At 40.0% G+C, this 19,462-nt stretch overlaps 1 protein-coding gene across 2 annotated transcripts in view; it reads left to right on the top strand.

The window, feature by feature from the left end:
* Positions 1–19,462, top strand: part of PDGFD (platelet derived growth factor D) — a 143,372-nt gene that overhangs the window by 113,009 nt on the left and 10,901 nt on the right. For both annotated transcript variants that reach the window (XM_086481764.1, XM_086481763.1), the window contains 3 exons: positions 308–367; positions 5,791–5,992; positions 17,814–18,028. In XM_086481764.1, coding sequence (XP_086337890.1) covers positions 308–367; positions 5,791–5,992; positions 17,814–18,028 — 477 coding nt within the window. The remainder of the gene's footprint in view (positions 1–307; positions 368–5,790; positions 5,993–17,813; positions 18,029–19,462) is intronic.

Below are 19,462 nucleotides of genomic sequence, written 5' to 3'. Positions count from 1 at the left end.
ATAAATGTAATGGCCTTGATCAGACTAGATCCTTCTATGCAAAGTGGCGTATGTCATATTGAAAATAATAATAATAGTGCCTATTATTGCCCCAGAAAGCTCATGAGGAGCTAGTTTATAAACAATGAAAAGGGAGGAACTTGAATGGAAGTAGCATTATTTAAGAATGACACATGTCAGGGGCCTCTTAGACTAAAGAGGGTTGAAAAAGGTGACAGACATTGAATGCTGAGACATATTTTAGGTTCTGCAGTTAATTTAGGACGTTGCCTTAATGGTGATTTTTCCTGTGGGTTTTTCCCCTTAGGATGATTTTCAGCATGCAGCCTCAGAAACCAACTGGGAGTCAGTCACAAGCTCTGTCTCAGTAAGTAATTTGTTACTGTTTTGCCCATGGATGGATGGATTGATAGGATGGCTTGAATCCAACTCAGTAAAATGGCACCTGTACAGACAAACTATGAATTCACCTTTGGCAGAGGATGAAATAAATGTTTATCCAACTCATACTGGAGTCAACCATTGTGTTTTGAAGGAGAAAAGATTCAGGATATGCCATTAGCTGTTGTAAACACAGGAGACAGCCATTGGGAAATATTTCTTGCATTCAAACTCATCATGCTAAGATGAAAATACAAGATATACAAACTCCTTACAATTTTCAATTGTAGTATGGCTTGACCTAAATAGAGGACTATACATAAAACAGGCTGGCAGGAAAATAGATCTAGTTTTTCATTGTCCATACTGAGGTTCTTTTTAATTGTTCACAATATAATATTATATCTGAAGTGCCATCCAGAGAGACCTTGACAGGCAGGGGAGGTGGGCCTGTGCAAACCTCATGAAGTTAACAAGGCCAAGTGCAAGGTCCTGCATCTGAGTCAGAGCAATCCCAAGAACAGATACAGGCTGGGCAATGAGTGGATTGAGAGCAATGAGTGGATGGAAAACAATACAAGCCAGCAATGTGTGCTCACAGCCCAGAAAGCCAATGGCATCCTGGGCTGCATCAAAAGAACCATGGCCAGCAGGTTGAGGGAGGTGGTTTTCCCCCTCTACTCTGCTCTGGTTAGACCCCACCTGCAGTGCTGCATCCAGCTTTGGGGCCCGCAGCTTCAGAAAGACATGGACCTGTTGGAGCGGGTCCAGAGGAGGGCCATGAAGATGATCAGGGGGCTGGAGCACCTCCCCTGTGAGGACAGGCTGAGAGAGTTGGGGTTGTTTAGCCTGGCAAAGAGAAGGCTCCAGGGAGACCTTATAGCGGCCTTCCAGTACATAAAGGGGGCCTGCAGGAAAGATGGGGAGGGACCTTTTACAAGGGCATGTAGTGACAGGACAAGGGGTAACAGTTTCAAACTGAAAGAGGGATATTTAGATTAGATATAAGGAAAAAATTCTTTACTGTGAGGGTGGTGAGACACTGGAGCAGGTTGCCCAGAGAAGCTGTGGCTGCCCCCTCCCTGGCAGTGTTCAAGGTCAAACTGGACAGGGCTTTGAGCAACCTGGTCTCGTGGAAGGTGTCCCTGGCCATGGCAGTGGGGTTGGAACTAGTTGATCTTTAAAGTCGCTTCCAACCCAAACCATTCTCTGATTCTCTGATTCTGAGTCTCCATATTCATCAGTGAAATGCAACTTGGGGAAAAAAAAAAAAAAAAAAAAAAAAAGGAAAACAAGTCGTCCTATATAAAACTTTATTTTTTTCTTCATTACATTTGATTTGTGTCGTTGGCCAAAAATCTGTCACCTCTTGCATTTCCCAAGTAAAGTTAAATGCTGGGAATGGTAATGTAGTATCAGAATTGGTAGTACAGGCAGTCCTCTTCTGTGCACTCTGCTGGCTGGTCAGCACGATGTCACAGCTCTTGCAAACTCCTCTTAAAATGCATTAGACAAGGATAAGTGCTCAAAGCCAACTTGAGACCAATGTTTGGAGCATCCATGGAAGAGGGTTTAGTGATGGCACCTTTGTTACAGCAGCTGCCAGGAGTTGCCAGAGGAGGAACAGTAAATAAAATAAGGGTAAATTCTACTGATTAGTGTCCATGCTATGCGCGGTGTAGAGACAAAATTCCGTACTGCCAAAATTAGAAGAAGTTAAGCCAATCTCACTTATGTTTACCCTTGAGTTTGCAAACTAAATGATATGATGCATTGATAGCCTTGTACTAACTCTGCTGAAAGTTCTGAGTAGCGATGTTAGCAGAACTGGGATCTACTGGATGTGCCAAGCATGAGATGCTAAAACACTTCTTTTACTGAAAGACATAAATTAATTTTTCATTCTAATATGGGGTTGGAAAAAAACCCTATGTGGTAGAATATTTTGTTTAAAAATATGGTAGGCTGATGTTTGAAAATGTAAGCTTAGGGCTCCCTCATCAGGTAACTATGAAAATGAGATCATGTATATGGTAAACGCCATATTAGTTATCCTCCTTAACATCATAAGGTGCACAATACACCAAACAGTAATCCAGTATTCTTTTCATATTGAAAAAAAGTAATTTATTTATCCTTCACATCTATTTGTGTCTGAAGTTTGTTGTTAATGTGTTACTGGTAGGGAAGTTCAATACAAATATTACAGGTAGCAAACTGATGCCCAAGGTCACATGGCAACCTACAGCTAAACCAGAAGCAGAACTCCAGTTTCACTGGTTTTCCCATGGCATCCCCTATGTAATAAAACATACCATCTTCCACTGGGCATGCATTGCACCTGCTAGCCCTTTCTTATCCTCAGGGAAAATAAAACAGAGAGATTGAGTAATTTTTCCCAAACACACTAAGAAGAAGTCTGAGGACATCCAAATTCTTCAGGATAGAAAGGTACAGGGATTGTGCTGTGGTCCTGAGAGGCAGAAGGACAAACTCAGACCTGTCAGTTGCCGACAACATGACATACTGTTCTGTTAATACTCAGCATGGCAGATCTGAAAGTTTTGACCCACAGGCAACCCAAAGACTTGTTTTAGGACCTGGGTACATTGCAGCTCTCAGAATGAGAGTCTGACATCATATCACAGAGTCTCTTTTTTTTTTTTTTTTTTTTCTCAGAAAGCTAAACCAAATACTTCTACCCTTAACCCAGCATGGCAAATCCAGGGGAAAAAAAAAAAAAAAAGAAACAAAGTTCACTCTTATTAGATAGTTTCCATTATTTGTGAAGTAATGTTATGACCAACAACTGTGATGCACACTGAACTGCCTGTCAGCTTCACAGTACAGATAGAAAATAGAAAAGAGGGGGGGAAAAAGAAATTAAGGGTAAGAGCACTGACAAAAAAAGAAACTTTTCTGTCCCATGAAATGAAAAATGCATTTGGTGCTTTAAGAAACATAGAAGAGGTGCATAATACGGAAAATCTTTGCTCTTCATTGCTTCTTGCTTTTCATTCTTCTTCTTGCCCTCTCTTTGGATGTGATCTCAGAAGCCAGATTATGACGAGCACAAGCTTTTCTAAAGCTAGCTCCTCATTCTTGGCAGGACAAAAGAGAGGCAGTTGGGTTGGCAGCTTTGAAGTTGCTTTTGGGCCTGTCACATGATGTCGCTGCCAGTAGGTTATCTGAGCTGTTGAAATAATTTCTCTTGACTTGGCTGTCACTGTGTGTGAACGAGGTTACACAAATCTCTTGAGTGGGGAATCATTGCTGCCTGTATGAGTTTGAAATGCCCAGCAAATTCACAGCCTGACCTGCAGTTGTGTGATTAAATGCACAGTTGAAAACATGAAAAAAACTCTTGCATCGTCTAAGCCACACACCTATAGCCTGATTTTTGTGATGCTTTTTCTTGAGCATCCTTGCACCATCTCCCTCACTTTTGAAAGGTAGTCAGGGATTGACGTTTCTCTGTTGAGCTGCAGTTGCAGATGAGCCATGAGTTCCACTAAGCTCTCCTCAGTGAGCAAGTAGCATGTGGGTGCATTTTGCTTTTGTAACCTCAAAGACTGCGTTAGCACACTGCCTGATGCCCGCTCACAGCACAGTCTCTCCTGCAGCATTGTTTTAGATAACAATGCTGTGTTCACTTTGCTGGCATGAACTTTTCAACTCCCGGGGCTCCTGTCTCTCTGTTGGTCTCTATTCCAAGACACTTAGAAGTCAGAAGAGATGCTTTGCAGTATGCCTTCCATTTTAGTGGGTTATGAATTTTTGCAGCCATCTGCACTGTCTTATTCAGCACTGCATTGTAGAGGCATTGCAGTCGTAAGTGAGCCCTCTGAAACTTCTTGTGCTGTTGGTGATAAGCAGCAAAGCACAGCTATGCTTTCTTGACTACACTGTTGTAATGTTTTCTATTTCTTCTCTTTCTTGTTTTTAATAATTTGGACCACCCATACTTTCAGCAAACATATACAATAAAATAGCAAGGATTGTTACTTTTTCTGATATAACTTACTGTTAAAGACATGTTTTATCATTATGACATATGTGATTTGTCATATGACAAAGACATATATAAAAACTATTTTAGTAAGCATTGAAGGACACAATCTTGCAAACAAGTGAGTAACTTTACTTGCATGAGTTGACCTTTCCATTACTACCCAGCTGAGTGAAGTTAATCACAAAGATTAATAGTTTAATGTATGCATTTACTTGGGAGATGAGGCAAAAATGATATTTTTGGGAGACATTGCTTTTAAATGGTGTATTTCTGCTACATTACTTCAAAGCTGTGTTTTCATGAGAGAAGAGGGTTTCTAGGGTTTTTCCAGCAGTGTTTTAACTTATAAGATCAAAATCCAAACAACTCTTGTGCTATATTATGCTTCTTGTACTAAATCAGGTATTTTGATTGTGGTTCTTCAGAAAGTAACAGATCTGCATTAACAGTTTTTCTTGCACATATTTTACACATACTATTAGGCTTTATGCTTGGACAAGGGAAAAAGTGATATCAGGGTAGTGAATATTGTGATTCTAAATATCAATTGTTAAAAATGTTTAAAGTCCTCTCCAGTAAAAATGAAATTTCTGCAATCTTTCTATCAGAGTCAAGTTGTGCCACGAGTTCAGTGGGAGCCAAATACACTCTGAATGGTACTTGGCCCGTCCTGGTGGGAAATAATACTACAATTTGGTATTATGATATAATTGTGAAGATATCCCTATGTTGCTAATCCAAATATTTATTGTTACATTGCTGAGATCCAAATATCGTGTTTTTTTCTCATGTGCTTAGTTACTTGTATTTTTGGTAAAAGGGTGAGAGAATTGGCATTCACCAGTCTTTTATGATACAATTAATTCCTGGGAATAAAAGGCCATCTTTTCAAGTCTTTAACCAAAGGAAATTTGTTGTCCAAATTGACCAGGGAAAGAAAGACAGTCTAGTGGACTTACTGCCTTTGTCTTTCTTTGCTGTGCTTTCTGATCTGCCTATTATGGATTTACCAACAGAGCTGGCAGAGCTGTGAAGGCACCACACCAGCACTACAAGGCACCTCGGTTCTGTTTTCAAAAGGCAATTCCATTACATCTTTTTGTATGTGCAAACTGTCGTCCCCTTTGAGGAGCGGGTGTGTGTGTTGACAGTCCAACAATGGCAGAGCTTCCACTCCCTGTATCTCATCTGGGATTTGCTTGGGAGTTCCTTGGTATTTCTTCTCCTTGAAAAAAGAAAACACAGACATAACAAAGCCTGGCCCAGCTAAAGACTTCAAAAAATGGCCCAAAGTAGCTGTTTCAGTCAATAATCAGGCAAATTTCTCAGTAACTGTTTTCAATTGTTTTAAGTGCTGTAATTTATTCCAAGTACACTGAGATGTATGTCACTCTTAGGGGGTATCCTATCCCTCTCCATCAGTGACTGACCCTACGCTCACAGCGGAAGCACTGGATCAGACCATTGCTGCGTTTGACACAGTGGAGGATCTACTCAAATACTTTAACCCAGACTCCTGGCAAGAAGATCTCGAGAATTTGTACACCGACAGTGGCCACCATTATCGAGGCAGGAGCTACCATGACAGGAAGTCCAAAGGTAGGAAGAGACACTATATACATACTCTGGGGCAAGACCAAGATATTCCTGGTAAGGTATCACCTATTAAAACCAGGGATAGGTCATTTAATCCTTAATCATTTTCTGGCTGAGTAGGCTCTCGCCTGAGAAGTGATGAAAACTGCCCATCATTATGATGAATTCACAAATAAAACATAGGCCCACGTGTAAAGGACAGATGGTTCTCAGCTTCACCCTCTTAAACATTGCTTTGTGTGTAAGGCATGGGGCTCCTAATTACCTGCACTATCATCCTCCTTTAAATACCGTGCTTAAGGATTGTTCTCTGTTGAGAGAGGAATGATCACCTTTATCACATTGTGCTTAGGGAAGCATCTGGTGCAGACACCTGTATATGCAGCTGTTTTTTTAGGATGTGAACATCTCACTGTTTTTCATTATGTTGGAGGGGAACATTATTATGGTTGTCTGTAATTGAGCAAAGCACACATTTCTGGGTTAAGTTTCTTGTTTCCTTCTGTTAGTTCAAATCATCCACCAAATGGTGAAGCAAAGGAATGTTAAGCTGGCAGTACAAAACCGTAATGATAAAGAAACACCATTTGGAAGAGACAGTTGTGCTCTGGGGTAACCATGCACTGAGGGCCTGATGAAATTGCCCTTTATGTGCAAGTGCCAATCTAGGAGGTCTGTTAGGATTCTCCAAGATGACAATTGCTGTAGTTTTCGCAGAAGATCTGGAGTGAAATATTTTATTTAAGATCTCTTGCTAATATTGTCTTCCATTTCCAAGTTACATATTCATATACATTCTTCTTTATAACTTTAAAATTGTAATGCCCAAATCACCGTTCTCATTCTGTGCAATCTACTATTTTTTTGCATCTCAAATCCAATCCCCCCTATGTTATGCATGTGCTAAGCAGGGAGAGAGGATTTTAATTCTGTGTTTGTAACTTACTTGCTATCAAATGATGAGGCTTTGATCTTAAAAGGGATATATAGGCTGCATCTGTATTAGGGAAAATAGTGTTAAGGAATGTTCCAGGCCCTGAACTCCAATCACCTTACTTTTAAAATACCAGCTTGCACTCCGCTTAGTTTTGGCGTAGGCTAAACATCACTCTCCTGGGTCATTGCTGGGCGTGAACCAGGAGTTGGAAGAGGCCAGCTGCCATTCCTGGTGGGTAGTTTGCATGTGGCCACCTTGTCTTGGAGAGTAAGAGGTAAGTGGTAGGAATGTGAGCTGTCGCATGGCTGTGGTCCTTTGTGCAGGAGAATGACCTCAGGCACGTACAGTGTTTTAGTAGAAGTGCAGCCAACTTGGTGTACAGTTTCCAACACATGTTGGCCATCTCTGGTTTTGGGCTCAGCACTTCAAAGGAATCTGCGATAAAGCCCTGAGCACCCATCCAGTGAAAAGTGATTTTACTATGGTCTCTTTTGGTACGTCAGAAATTTCAGGCAACGACAGCAGCCCATGTTTTGTGAAAAATGTCTCCTAACTGCCACTGCATCACTTCTGAGATCAGTTTGATCTCATTTAGGGGTCTGTGAAACATGATCTGTGTGTCCCTTAGTCCTAGGCTGGATTTGGCACCAATAGACATGTAAACAAAAGAAATAAAGTGTCTGTTTTGATTTTAATAGAAACTGATTAGAAACCTGATTTCCTGTGCTGGTTCTACTCTCCAGATTTCATTTGATTCTCAGATCATATTTGGTAACCCATATTTAAATGACCATGTATATATAAGCATATGCTGCTTTATTGATGCTGATTGTGTAGGCTAGAGGTATCAATCTGATCCGGTGGTGCTCAAAATATTCAGATGCATAAAGGTTTCTCCATTTAGTATAAATGTAATTTAGCTTCTTGCATAACGAAACACTGTAAAAAACATAAGGAGCCTTCCAGTTATTATTTTAACACTCGGTTTATTTTAATAGGATTTTTGTTGTTGTTGTTTTAGTTACAGGAATAAGAAAAAAGGTTTTATAACAGTTTTTCTTTTGTCTTCAAACTAAAGGCCAAATTCCCTGACTGTTAGCAGCCCTCTGGACAAAAGTACCTCACCACAATCAAATCCTTAAAAAGTTTCAGTTAAGAATTTAGTCATAAACTTCTGACAAGATTAAAGGCTTGTTCTTGGATGATGTCAGGAGTAGGAAATAGCTTTAACAAGTCCTTAAATTAGAAATGCTTGGTGGCTTTTAAACACAGACACTGTGGATCTCTGAGGAATGTTTATAGGCACTGGGATAACCTTGCAGCAAAGAGATTAATAGATTATATCATCATTTATTTCAGATATCTATCTGTTTCTGCTTGCAGCTTGGGGTTTTTTTATCCTTAGTTAGAACAGCCCTGAGGCAGATAAGAACAATTTGATGTAATCGCTGCCTGTCTTTCACAGCATTTTCAGAACATGTCATATAAATGGTATAAATGAATCACTAATGATTTTGTTCCTATCCAACTCTCTGCCCATACCAGATTGTGCCACAAAATTGAGCTTAAGAAGCAGTGTTGCTGAATACCAATTCTGATAATGGGGATATGTGATAAATTATATTTAAATGGTATGTTTTCTTAATCTGGCAATCGATAATCTACAAAGATAAGGATCAGAGTCAAGGAAATAAGTACAGTACTTTAGCATAGCTGAAACTCACAGAATCATGGAACAGATGAAGTGGGAAGGCACCTCAGGAGTTTGTCTAGTCCATCCCCTCTGCTGAAGGCAGGGGTCACCAGTAGCAGGATGCTTGGGACCGTGATTCAGTCAGGTTTTTAATATCTCCAAGGATGGAAGCTACACAACCTCTCTGGACAACCTGTGTCTGACCACTCTCTGAACAAACAAACAAAAATTTTGGGGTTTTTTTAATACTTAAATAGGCTTTCCTGTGTTACAATTTGAATCCAGTACCTCTTGTCCTTTCAAAGAAGACTCTGGCTCTGTCTTCTTTATTCCTTCCCATCATATATTTATACATATCAATATACACATACACAGATCGATCCCTCCCTGGATACCTCCTGCAAGAACCTTAAAGATTAAGAATATGTTCATTAAATCTGTATGTATAACTCCATTCCATCTACAAAAATCTGATCTCACACCTCTACAATACTGATGCAACTCTGTTGAGTTAAATGCATTTCCTTCTGTTTACACTGTTGAAGTGAGATATTGGTATCATCAGGTGTGTCTTGCTAATAACTACATGAGGCTTGAAATTTAATTCTGCATATCTTCAGTGAGGTTTCCTGTTAACCACTCCAGTAAAAGTTAACTATAGAATCACAGTGAAACCCAGACTGGCAGAAAAGGACAGAAAAGAAAGGGGAAAACTAACATTCACATTTTCAAAATCCTTAAACGAGAGGCCTTGTATAAACTGTGAACTACAGTGTACACCTCCTACAAGAAAATATGACAAGTCAATTTCAAATACCTTTGCAGCAGTTGTATATATACTCAAAAAGGTTTGCTAGCCATTGCTGCATTTCAGAAATCCTGAAAGCGTGAATATTCAGCCTTAAGCTCATCCTAGACTCTTAGGAAAAAAAGCAGGTCATACCAAATAAAGTATATCCTTCAAATTAATTCCTTTTGCATTGCTGTGATATGTTGTAGCTGACCTTTATGTCATAGTAATTTGTCTGTTACAAATATAAAGCATCTCTAAAAGGATATCACAGGCCATTGGATTATTTAATACTTTCTTATCAAGAACACAGGTAGCTATAAAAAAGAAAACAGCCATACTCTACAATTATGTTGATCTTCTGGACAAATAAGTTTCAATTCTTTTAGAGAGTCATAAGGAGCATTCAGACATGTTTGAAGGAAATCTCTTCATCCTACAGTTTACATTTTTGAAAACATCCCTGTATCTACTTGATAATATTAGAAGAGCTCCTCAGAGATATGTTGTAAACAGTTCCAACCATCAATTAAAGATTATTTAACTTTTCCCACATGCTTGTTTGCATTTATCTTTTGTTGTTCACTTTGAAGTTTTACATCCTATTGAAAAAGGCTTTATAATTTAAAAAGACCTCTGCCTGTGAAATGGCTTGTGTACAAATGAAGAAAGAAAGGAGAAAGAAGTTCACTGTTTCTTATCGTAGAAATAGATCCAAATGTCTAGGGGATGGTACCTAGAGAAAAGGGTCATCTTAAAAAGGAATGATTTGGGTTTGATTTTTTTTTCCTCCACAAATCAATGTAGGAAGCAGGAACACATGTAGATACGTACATTCTGGTAATTAACAAGACTACACATGCCTCTGAGCCCATTTTCTTTTTTGGAAATGGTGTGCAAGAAGCCTTTGGCTATCAATCAGAAGAAATTAATCAGGTGGGACATTCTTGCAGTGACAGTTTTACAAGTTAAGTAAATAAACACTTGCTGGCATACCCACACTGCTTTCTAGAAGTGGAGTAGCGAGATGAGACCACAAGTCTTCATAGAATGTTTCTGCTGTCCATTGACAAACAGATTCCCAAGATCAGGCAAATTTTGCCATGTCCTTAACGGTAGTTTTTAATTGTCACTACTTACAATGGTCTAGCAAGAAGTTAAAATTTTAACTCAGGAATGTAATTTCTCAGGAGTTTGCAAACAGCGGCCAATAAATTACTGCAAACGTCCATGTACTCTTCCTTGAAAGGTTCTGGGATGGCTGCCAGCAAGTTTCAGTGCACCAGACAGGGAGTGCAGGCATCACGAATGCTGAATGCCCGCTCACTCACAGCAAATGTGAATATTCCAAGTAGGTGAAATACCTTCTCAAATAACTGCTAATTTAACATATTCCCTGTGCTTAAAATAAAGGATATTTTTTCCACCCTTCATCAGTTGGGAACCAACTTGTCTGTTGCGTGCAAACTACACACATTCATTCATATCACACTCTAGTTCAGATCTACATCCATACTCTTCCACCTCTGTGACAAATGAGATTTTCCCTCATGCTTTACATGACATTATTGTCGGTCACTGCACTGAAAGCTTTTCTTATTAAACTCTATTTTAAAATGCTAGTGAAACTTGCAGCTTATTATTTATCACTGGAATAAGCTACTCAATTCCATTAATTTCAATAAAGCTATGTCCATTTATGACACTGATAGTTTGGCCTGCTTTTGCTACTTGACCCATACCACAGCTGATATTAGTTTGCCAGTCCATAATAGGCCTATATATTATGAACCATGTTTCATGCGGACAGTTACAATCCCACTGAAATTCTGATCTCTCATTCCTCTAAAATAATAGTTGCTGTATTGAGGAGGTTTGTCTTGGCATTGTGATTCTGTAGTAAATGCAAGTTGCAGGATCCCTAGCTCACACAAGACTTGGACAGCTCACAAGTTTTCACGTATATTTAATGAAGTGCTTATTGTGGTATCGTTAAGCATGTTCAGTGGAACAGTGAAAACCATCAGCCATATGTGTTGAAGACTGAAAGACACAGGATTTGGTCAACATTCGGTAAGAATAATAATTTTGTTAGTGTCAGTGCATTTCAGTGATTTAACTAGTGGAAGATGTTCATCACATGTATAGGACTGCATTTTCCAACTCAAGTTCAACCACACGATAGCTTCAGTCAGCTACAGCACTGATCAGAATGTCTTTTAACTGCTTGTACAGTGCCTATAGTCTACCTGACACAGCCCTGGCACACACCTTTGTGCTAGCAGAGCATGAATGCTGGGGAGTAAGTGTTCAGTGCATTCATAGGTCTCAGAAATTCCATGATCTATAAGAGGAATTTTTTAAAGATGAGAGTCAAAATTAAAACAGCAGCACAACCACCTCTGTTATAAACTGCAAGCCACACCTGAAAAGGGATGAGTCAAACTAGAACTGAGCTCTGGATCCCTACTTGACGCACAATGTTCTAACCACACTGCGGTTCCATCCCTTGCTGACACACAAAATATGAACAGGGGCAAGCTAACAAGTGCAGGCCCCTTTCATGAGTACATGTCATTACCTGCCAAAACCAGCACAATAGTTAGAAATTTTAGCAGAATTGGCACTGGTTTGCATGCCTTTGGCAGGAGGCCCAAGGAGATGTAGATTTCTGTTTGACATCCAGGGGAGGATGGTCAGTGGTTGGGAAGGCTGCACCCCTTCCCTATACAATGTGGGCAATTCACTTCACTGAGAGTTAAGTATTTTAACATCTTCGAGGATCTAAGTCTTATAGTCTGTCTACATGCAGGTGATTTTTAATGTGGCCTGTCATCAACATCGTCTTGTATAGGGTGTCATGCTGAAATCTGGTTCCACACATCCACATTGCCTTCATAACAGACCAAAATCAGACTTTTAAACTTTAGCCATCCATATGGATAGTGATGTTAATACCCTTTCAGGAAGGACAGCAGACATATAGACATTGTGTCAGTTTAATATTAATCATAGATTAATAGAATATTTTTGGTTACAAGGGCACTCTGTGGATCATCTCATCCAAACCTCTGCTCAGTGCAGGATCAACCTTGAAGTTAAATCAGGTTACTTAGGGCCTTCTCTAGTAAAGTTTTGAGTATTTCTAACTAGAGCGTTTCCACAAGCTTTTGGATGACTTGTCCCAGTGTTTGACCACCCTCATGGTAATTAGTTTTTCTTTAGAGGTCACTGAAATGTCAGCTTGCTGCAACTTGTGATTTTTGCCCTTTGTATTTTTGCTGTGCACATCCAAGAAAAGACTGGCTCCATCCTCCCTGTATCCCATTTTAGATATTAGAACCCCCTTTAGATATTAGAACCCCCTTTAATCTTCTTCCAGACTAAATAAATCTGGTTCCCTGAGCCTCACTGGTTATTTTGGACCTTAATCATCATGGTCACCCTTACTTAACTCCTAGTTTGTTCAGATGCAGCTTCACAAGAGCTGAATGAAGGGGAATATTCACCTTCCTCAACAGGCTGCACATTCTTACTAATGCAGCTCAGTGTGCAACCTCTGTCACTGCAAGGCAAACAGCTGACTCATGTTCAAACCTGCTGCCTAACAAGATGCCAAGGCTTTTTTTGCAAAGCTTCTGCTTAGCCAGGGTGTCCTCAGTCTGGACTGGTGTATGGGGTTATTCCATGTCAGGTGGAGGAATTTCTGTTTGTCATCACTGAACGTCATGAGGTTCTTGATAGCACATTTCCCCAGCTTGCTGAGGTCCTTCTGAAATGCAGCACGTGGACAAATTTCCCTAATGTGATGTGAGACAAACTTGCTGAAGATTCATATAATTTCATTGTTCAGATCATTAGTGAAGGTCTTTAGCAGTATTGACCTCAGCATTACTCCCTGAGGAACACTGCTAGTAATCAGCCACCAGTTGTACTTGGAATTGCTGACCATTTTGCTCAAGCCTCTTGGACCTTCTAGTTATCTACCAAATTTGTAGTCCACCTATCCCATTATATCTCAGAACTTTGGCTGCAAGGGTGCTATGGATCACTGTCAAAAATCAGCAGATGCCTCTGCTGCTTTCCCCTCATCTAGCGAGACAGTTGTCTCATCATAGCAGACTCTCAGGTTGGTCCATCACAATTTGCCCTTGGTAAATCTATTCTGGCTGTTCCCAGTCATCCTCTTGTCTTTCATGTGCCTGGACATTGCTTCCAGGAGGATTTACCACTTAATTTTACCTTGGGCTGTTGTTTGGCTGACTGGTCTGCACCTGCCTGAATCCTTGCTTTGCTTGTAGATGGCCTTGATGTGTGGTATAGGGATACTGTGGCAAGGTGGCTACCATCTCTTAAACCTCAGCTCTGGTCTGTGGCCAATGCATGAAAAAAAGTGCAGAATTTTCAGGTATGACAATGTTAGGGCCATGTATGAATTTGGACTAGATAAACTTTTAAAAGAAACTCTAACAGACCACCTGTCTTTTTAAAATTAATCAGTGACCAGCAACACAGGTTTTCCCTCCAATCTGTCCAATATTCAGAGGCTGTCCCTTCTGAATAAAACATGGTATTAGCTGCAGTCCCTGATTTCAGTGCTTACCTCTGATTAAGATAGTGTTTCAAGGTAAGCACATGCCATGGCGCTATGTGAAATGAGGGTGAATCTAAGCTTAGGATTTAAGGGGAAGAAGGGGGCAAACACTGTACCCCAAGGATCCAGCTTACTGCTCCAGTGCATCTTTTTATGTCTGCCATGCCTTTAAATGGAATCTCTGATGCAGACATGCTGTAGTAACACTTTGAAGTTATTTGCATCCAGTCTACAGAACCTTTTAGTTCTAGTTTTAAATTAAGGACTCCAGTGGTTTCAGTCCTTGATAAGTAAAGCAGCAGGATTTCACACCAATCACACCAAGGCTCGGTTACATTTTAGTCACAGCAGTGCAGTGATGCATGAAACTGACTGTACTGTAAAATCTCATTGTTATGTGGATGAGAAAATGGACTGGCTCCAGACAGTAAACCAATCCCAAGACAGGGAAAAATACATATCGATGCTTTCAGCAGAGAGAGTTGTTCAGAGCAAAATGTGTTCTTTTGTTAAGGGGCTGCAAACCATGGTCTAAAGCTCATTAGGCAATGGCAACTGTTCTTGAGTGTCAGTTTGATGCTACCAGAGTACAGTATAGGCTGTTCACAGGAGACATTGAGTGCTCACCTTATCCCACCAGGCACTGGATTTCTGTAGAGCAGAGTCAGAAATAGCATAAGTGTTCACTTCCAGATTAATTTTTGTGGAGTTTGACTTGTGTATCTCTTGAACCCTTTATTTAGTCTTTCCTTCTCTGCTTGAAGTTTTTTATTTTCATGATTTCAGCATCACCAAGACCTCTCTGCTATTGTGTTTGTCCATCTCAACCTGGACTCTGGTACCTGGGGGTACGACAAAGTGCTGAGAATTCACATCTTAACTGGTAACTCTGGGATTTGGGGTCCCGAAAACTACTAAGAAGTCAGGATCAGAATGCCTTGAGTGTGATACCAAGGAAAATTCATGCAATTTTCCGTTGGAAAATTTCCTATAGGTTTTTCAAATGCAGTTTGTCATAGAAAAATACACTAAATAAAATGTATTTTGCCACTGGTAGAGAACAGAATTCCTGAAGAATGCATCCAGGGAAAATTTTGAACTCTCTTTGAAAACAGCTGGTTCCCTCATACTGCATAGAGAAAACTATTATCCTAATTATCTGGCTGTTCCTCCCTATGCTTCGAGCAAATCAACAGTTCTCCACAGACTCAGCTACAGCCTAAGAGATCCTGCAAAGACTTCTGAAAGTCATCAAAACTAGGCTTTTGAAGGCTAGTGAGCAAAGCCTTCCCTCCAGTGAAAGCCCTTTGCCAGGTCACCCCTTGCCATTTAAATTGAGCAGCTTAAGTACTAAAGCTAATGTGTGTAACACTGTGATGGATATAATATGCTCTCTGCAGGAAAGCCCCCCCCACCCTGGTCCTTTAAATGCCGGTGCTTTCCCCCTCTGCCAGTCTCGTTACAGACTCATTTCTGTCTTGATAACACAGCAGTGATAATAGGTATCAGTTCAATGCAGGAAGGAATGTTGAGCTTGAGGGGAAATTTCATCTGTGATAGCGCAAATTTTGCTCGTCCCCCAAACATCTTCTCTGGAACACAGATGTCTGTTCATATGACCTGGGTCTGGGCCCTCTCTAGTAACCAGTTTGTTACTGGAAGCCTTGTTTCCTATGTTACCTCAGATGAATTAAGGCTGAATTAAGCCTTTGAGCATTTTATTCTATCACTGTCTAGAGATGCACCATCGGCAAATGCCATCTACTCCACAGCCAGCCTGTCTGAATAGGAGCCTGCTCATATCAACGTCCATTCCCCTGGATTGCTGTAGTGCCACAGTGTGGACGATCCAGGCTTTCCCCTCAGGAAATCTTATTAATCATGAAGGCAGAGTATTTTCTGCCCTCTGCTTCCTTTGGTTAATTTTTCCTTCACAGCAGTCAGACGAAATTAATAGTAGCCCCGTACGTCTTTGCTTTATTGGTAAGCAAACCTGATAGCAAAGGTCCTGATGAGAACGTTAGAGGAGTGAGAAGAATTAGCCTGAGCACCTGCAATGAGAAGGAGTGGCTTTGGAAAATGATAGTGGAGAAGAAAATATCACCTGTTAAAACAAAGAAATCAATATTCTCTGGACTTCTAAGTCCTGGCTGTGGACATTCGGAGTATATTTTTCTCCCAGTGTATGAGTATACCAGCAGCCCCATTGATTTTGTGCTTATATCAGGAGGATGATATATACCTCTTTTGGAGAGATGCTAGCTCTTTGGAGAGAACCCATGAGATTTCATGGTGAGATATATCACAATTGCTATAAAATAGCAATTTATCTAAATTCCCATTGACTGAGATAACACCTTGCCAGAAAAGTGAAGCTGCTATGAATTTCTATAATAACACTCATGACATTTACGTACCCTTGCCTCTTGCATATCTGCCTTGTGCACATCTCCTGGCCAGAATGTAAAGGTGCGTGATATTTACAAATCACAGCTTTTTCCACAATTTACTTTGTGATGGTGACAAGGAACGAGTCACAGAAGGTATGAGGTGTCTTTGTTGGAGGTTTTCACATGTTTATAGTAAAGCACAAGCGTAGATGCACTCAGGACAAGAGATGCTGTTGAGCTATTAAACATGCCCATGAAAATCTGCTATGTTCACAAACACTGCAGTTCTCATTTGAGATGTTCCTATCTCCCTGTTGATGTTTCTATTAGCAAATACTGTTTGGGTTGGGAACTCAACACACATTCGTGTCCACCAGTCGTGAATGAATTATTGAGCTTTTGAACACATAGTTGGTGGACAGAATGCTAAGGAAAAGAAGAAAGCAGAAAAAAAGAGGGAAAAAGAAAACAGAAAACTTCTACAGAAATAAAGCTCATTAAATTTGTTACTTTTATCTGTGCTACAATTGTGAAAAATTTATTTATGGAAGTGTTTTTTTTGTTTTGCTTTAGCTTTACAAGCTAAAGCTAGAAATAACACTTAAATTCACAGTTGATAGTCTATAAGTTATTTTTATGGTTGGCTTTACTACTTGTTTACATGACATATCTCACCAAGATACCAGGCATTTAAACGCCAACCAACTACTGGCATTCAATGAAGCTCATTAGTTCTAATTGTATTTATTTGTATGCCTATTATAGTAGCATTTACCAGCTGAAATTAATATTGCTTAGATTGATTTCTCCATCTAAAAGAGAGTTATCTAGACTCTGGCCATAAACAATACAGACAGGCAACTTGAGAAAGCAAGTCATGCCACCTGTCCTAAGTGCTTTTGTGAGGAAGGGATGAATCAATCCCCAAAGTCATTTCTCTACTGACCACAGGAAAATCCTTGTTTAAAGTGTTTGCCTTTTGTATGCCTGCAGTTAAGCAAAAGGAGTTATGTCCATAATAACAAAAAGAGCTCATCATCTAAGCCAGGTATAAGCAGAGGAAGGAAGAGAGTAGCAGAGATGGAATCTCTTACCCAAGGATCCAACAGATCAGTGACAAAGCAAATAACCAATCTTCAGCTTTCAGGCCAATATTTTACTGCAAGCCTTCCTTTCATCTTTATTGTCAGTGTGAGCTCTGCTATGGGAGTGGGTGGGAGCAGGATGAGAGCCTGGATGGCCACCTGTAATGATTTAAAAATGGTAGGTTTATGTTTATCTGTTCAGAAATCACCGCTATACTTCACATATTTTCTAACTAGTGTCACATCACTTTGTGTTATTGACTGCCTGGGGAGGAGTATAAACCAGAGGAATGTCCCACTCAAACCTTACTAATGAAGCTTCTTTTGCATTGCAGTTGACCTGGACAGGTTGAATGATGATGTGAAACGTTACAGCTGCACTCCGAGAAACTACTCTGTCAATTTAAGGGAGGAACTGAAGCTGACAAATGTAGTTTTCTTCCCCCGCTGCCTCCTTGTCCAGCGCTGTGGAGGAAACTGTGGCTGTGGGACTTCGAACTGGAAATCCTGCACGTGCATGTCAGGGAAAACAGTGAAAAAATATCATGAGGTATTTTCACTCTTTTTCTTTTCTTTGGTACTTCTTTTGGATATTTATTGCTTACATGTATTCCGAAGGCTTTTCTCAGAGCCATGTGTGCTACTTATGTGGATTGTCATGTTCTATTGATCATGCTATACCATGTTATATTATCATTATGCTATATCATTTTATATTATCATTATCATCTTATATTGTCATGCTTATATTGATTATTATGTTGGATCTGCAGTGCAAAAATCAATGGGCAAAAAATCACTGACTGCATAGAAGTGTCACAGCCAAAGATGGTATCATTTGAGAGAGACCAGAGTCTTTAAGTGAATGCCCCCTGTGGTCACTACTCTTTCTGAGGTGAAGGATCTGCTTAGGCTTCCAGACAGGTTTAGGTATCCTTAGAGTGCCTAGACATAGGTAATGGCATTGCTTTAGCTGTCGATGCTAGATACCAGCTTGGTACCTCATGGAGCAGCATTCATACCTTCCACTGCAGTAAGCCATGGAGAGACACACACCCATGGAGTCAACCTGCAGGAAGGCCTGATTTTAAATAAGGTTAATATTAATGTCTTTAAGGCCACAACATCACCCAGTGAAAAGCATTTGGAAGCAGTGAATGAGCAGAGTGGAAGGAGGTTATATATGTGTTAGAAAGGGGTGTTAACAGGTATTTATAGGTAAGTTAATTTAGAAGAAATTGGAGACAACTTTTGCCACCTGTCTGTGTGGATGCTACCACAGCTTCCTAGTGAACTTTGTTGCAAGACTGAGGTTTACGTTGGGCTGATTTTTCCCAGCAAAGGACTGATAGAACATGAATGTGTATACCACTGGGAACATTCTTTTTAGTAACAGAGAGACATGTGTTCTTTGAGATGTTTGACTGCACTTCCTCTTGTTTTGTGCTATATCTTTTAAACTTATGACCATGCTTGGAAATGACAATTAAGCCACTTGTAAACTCTCTTCCCTTTGAGGTTTATTACCTGTAGGAAGCAGCTGAATCTTTCAGCCTTAGCTTTTTTCCCACTCAGTGATTTTTTAGGAAGGCAAAATTTTTGCACAAGAACAAAGTCCGTTACATTTATTTTTAATCCATTCAGATCACATTTAGAGAGGCAAAAAACAAGGAAAGAACATTTTATATTCTTACCTTTAAATAAGCATTTTCAGAAACAGATGTGAACAATATTCACTAAAGTGAACGTACCTAGGAGGGTTACTTGGTATTATTCTTCCAATTATCTGAAAGTAGATAGCTGCATGCCATGCTGACTTAATTTCTGACACAGATCTTTTATAAGAGACTGATTTACCACTTGATTTAAGTCTCAAGTGAAAATGAATTTTATGGACTTTAAATCGGGATGTGATGTGGGCTCATATCATAAAGGCATTAACTTGGGAGACCCTAGAGCTACTATAGCAGAAGGCCATTGAAGG

This window comes from Leptosomus discolor, chromosome 1, assembly GCF_034619465.1.
Source record: "Leptosomus discolor isolate bLepDis1 chromosome 1, bLepDis1.hap2, whole genome shotgun sequence".
NCBI lineage: Eukaryota > Metazoa > Chordata > Aves > Leptosomiformes > Leptosomidae > Leptosomus > Leptosomus discolor.
Note: the sequence above shows the minus strand (reverse complement) of the source record. Positions and strands in the feature narration are given on the sequence as shown.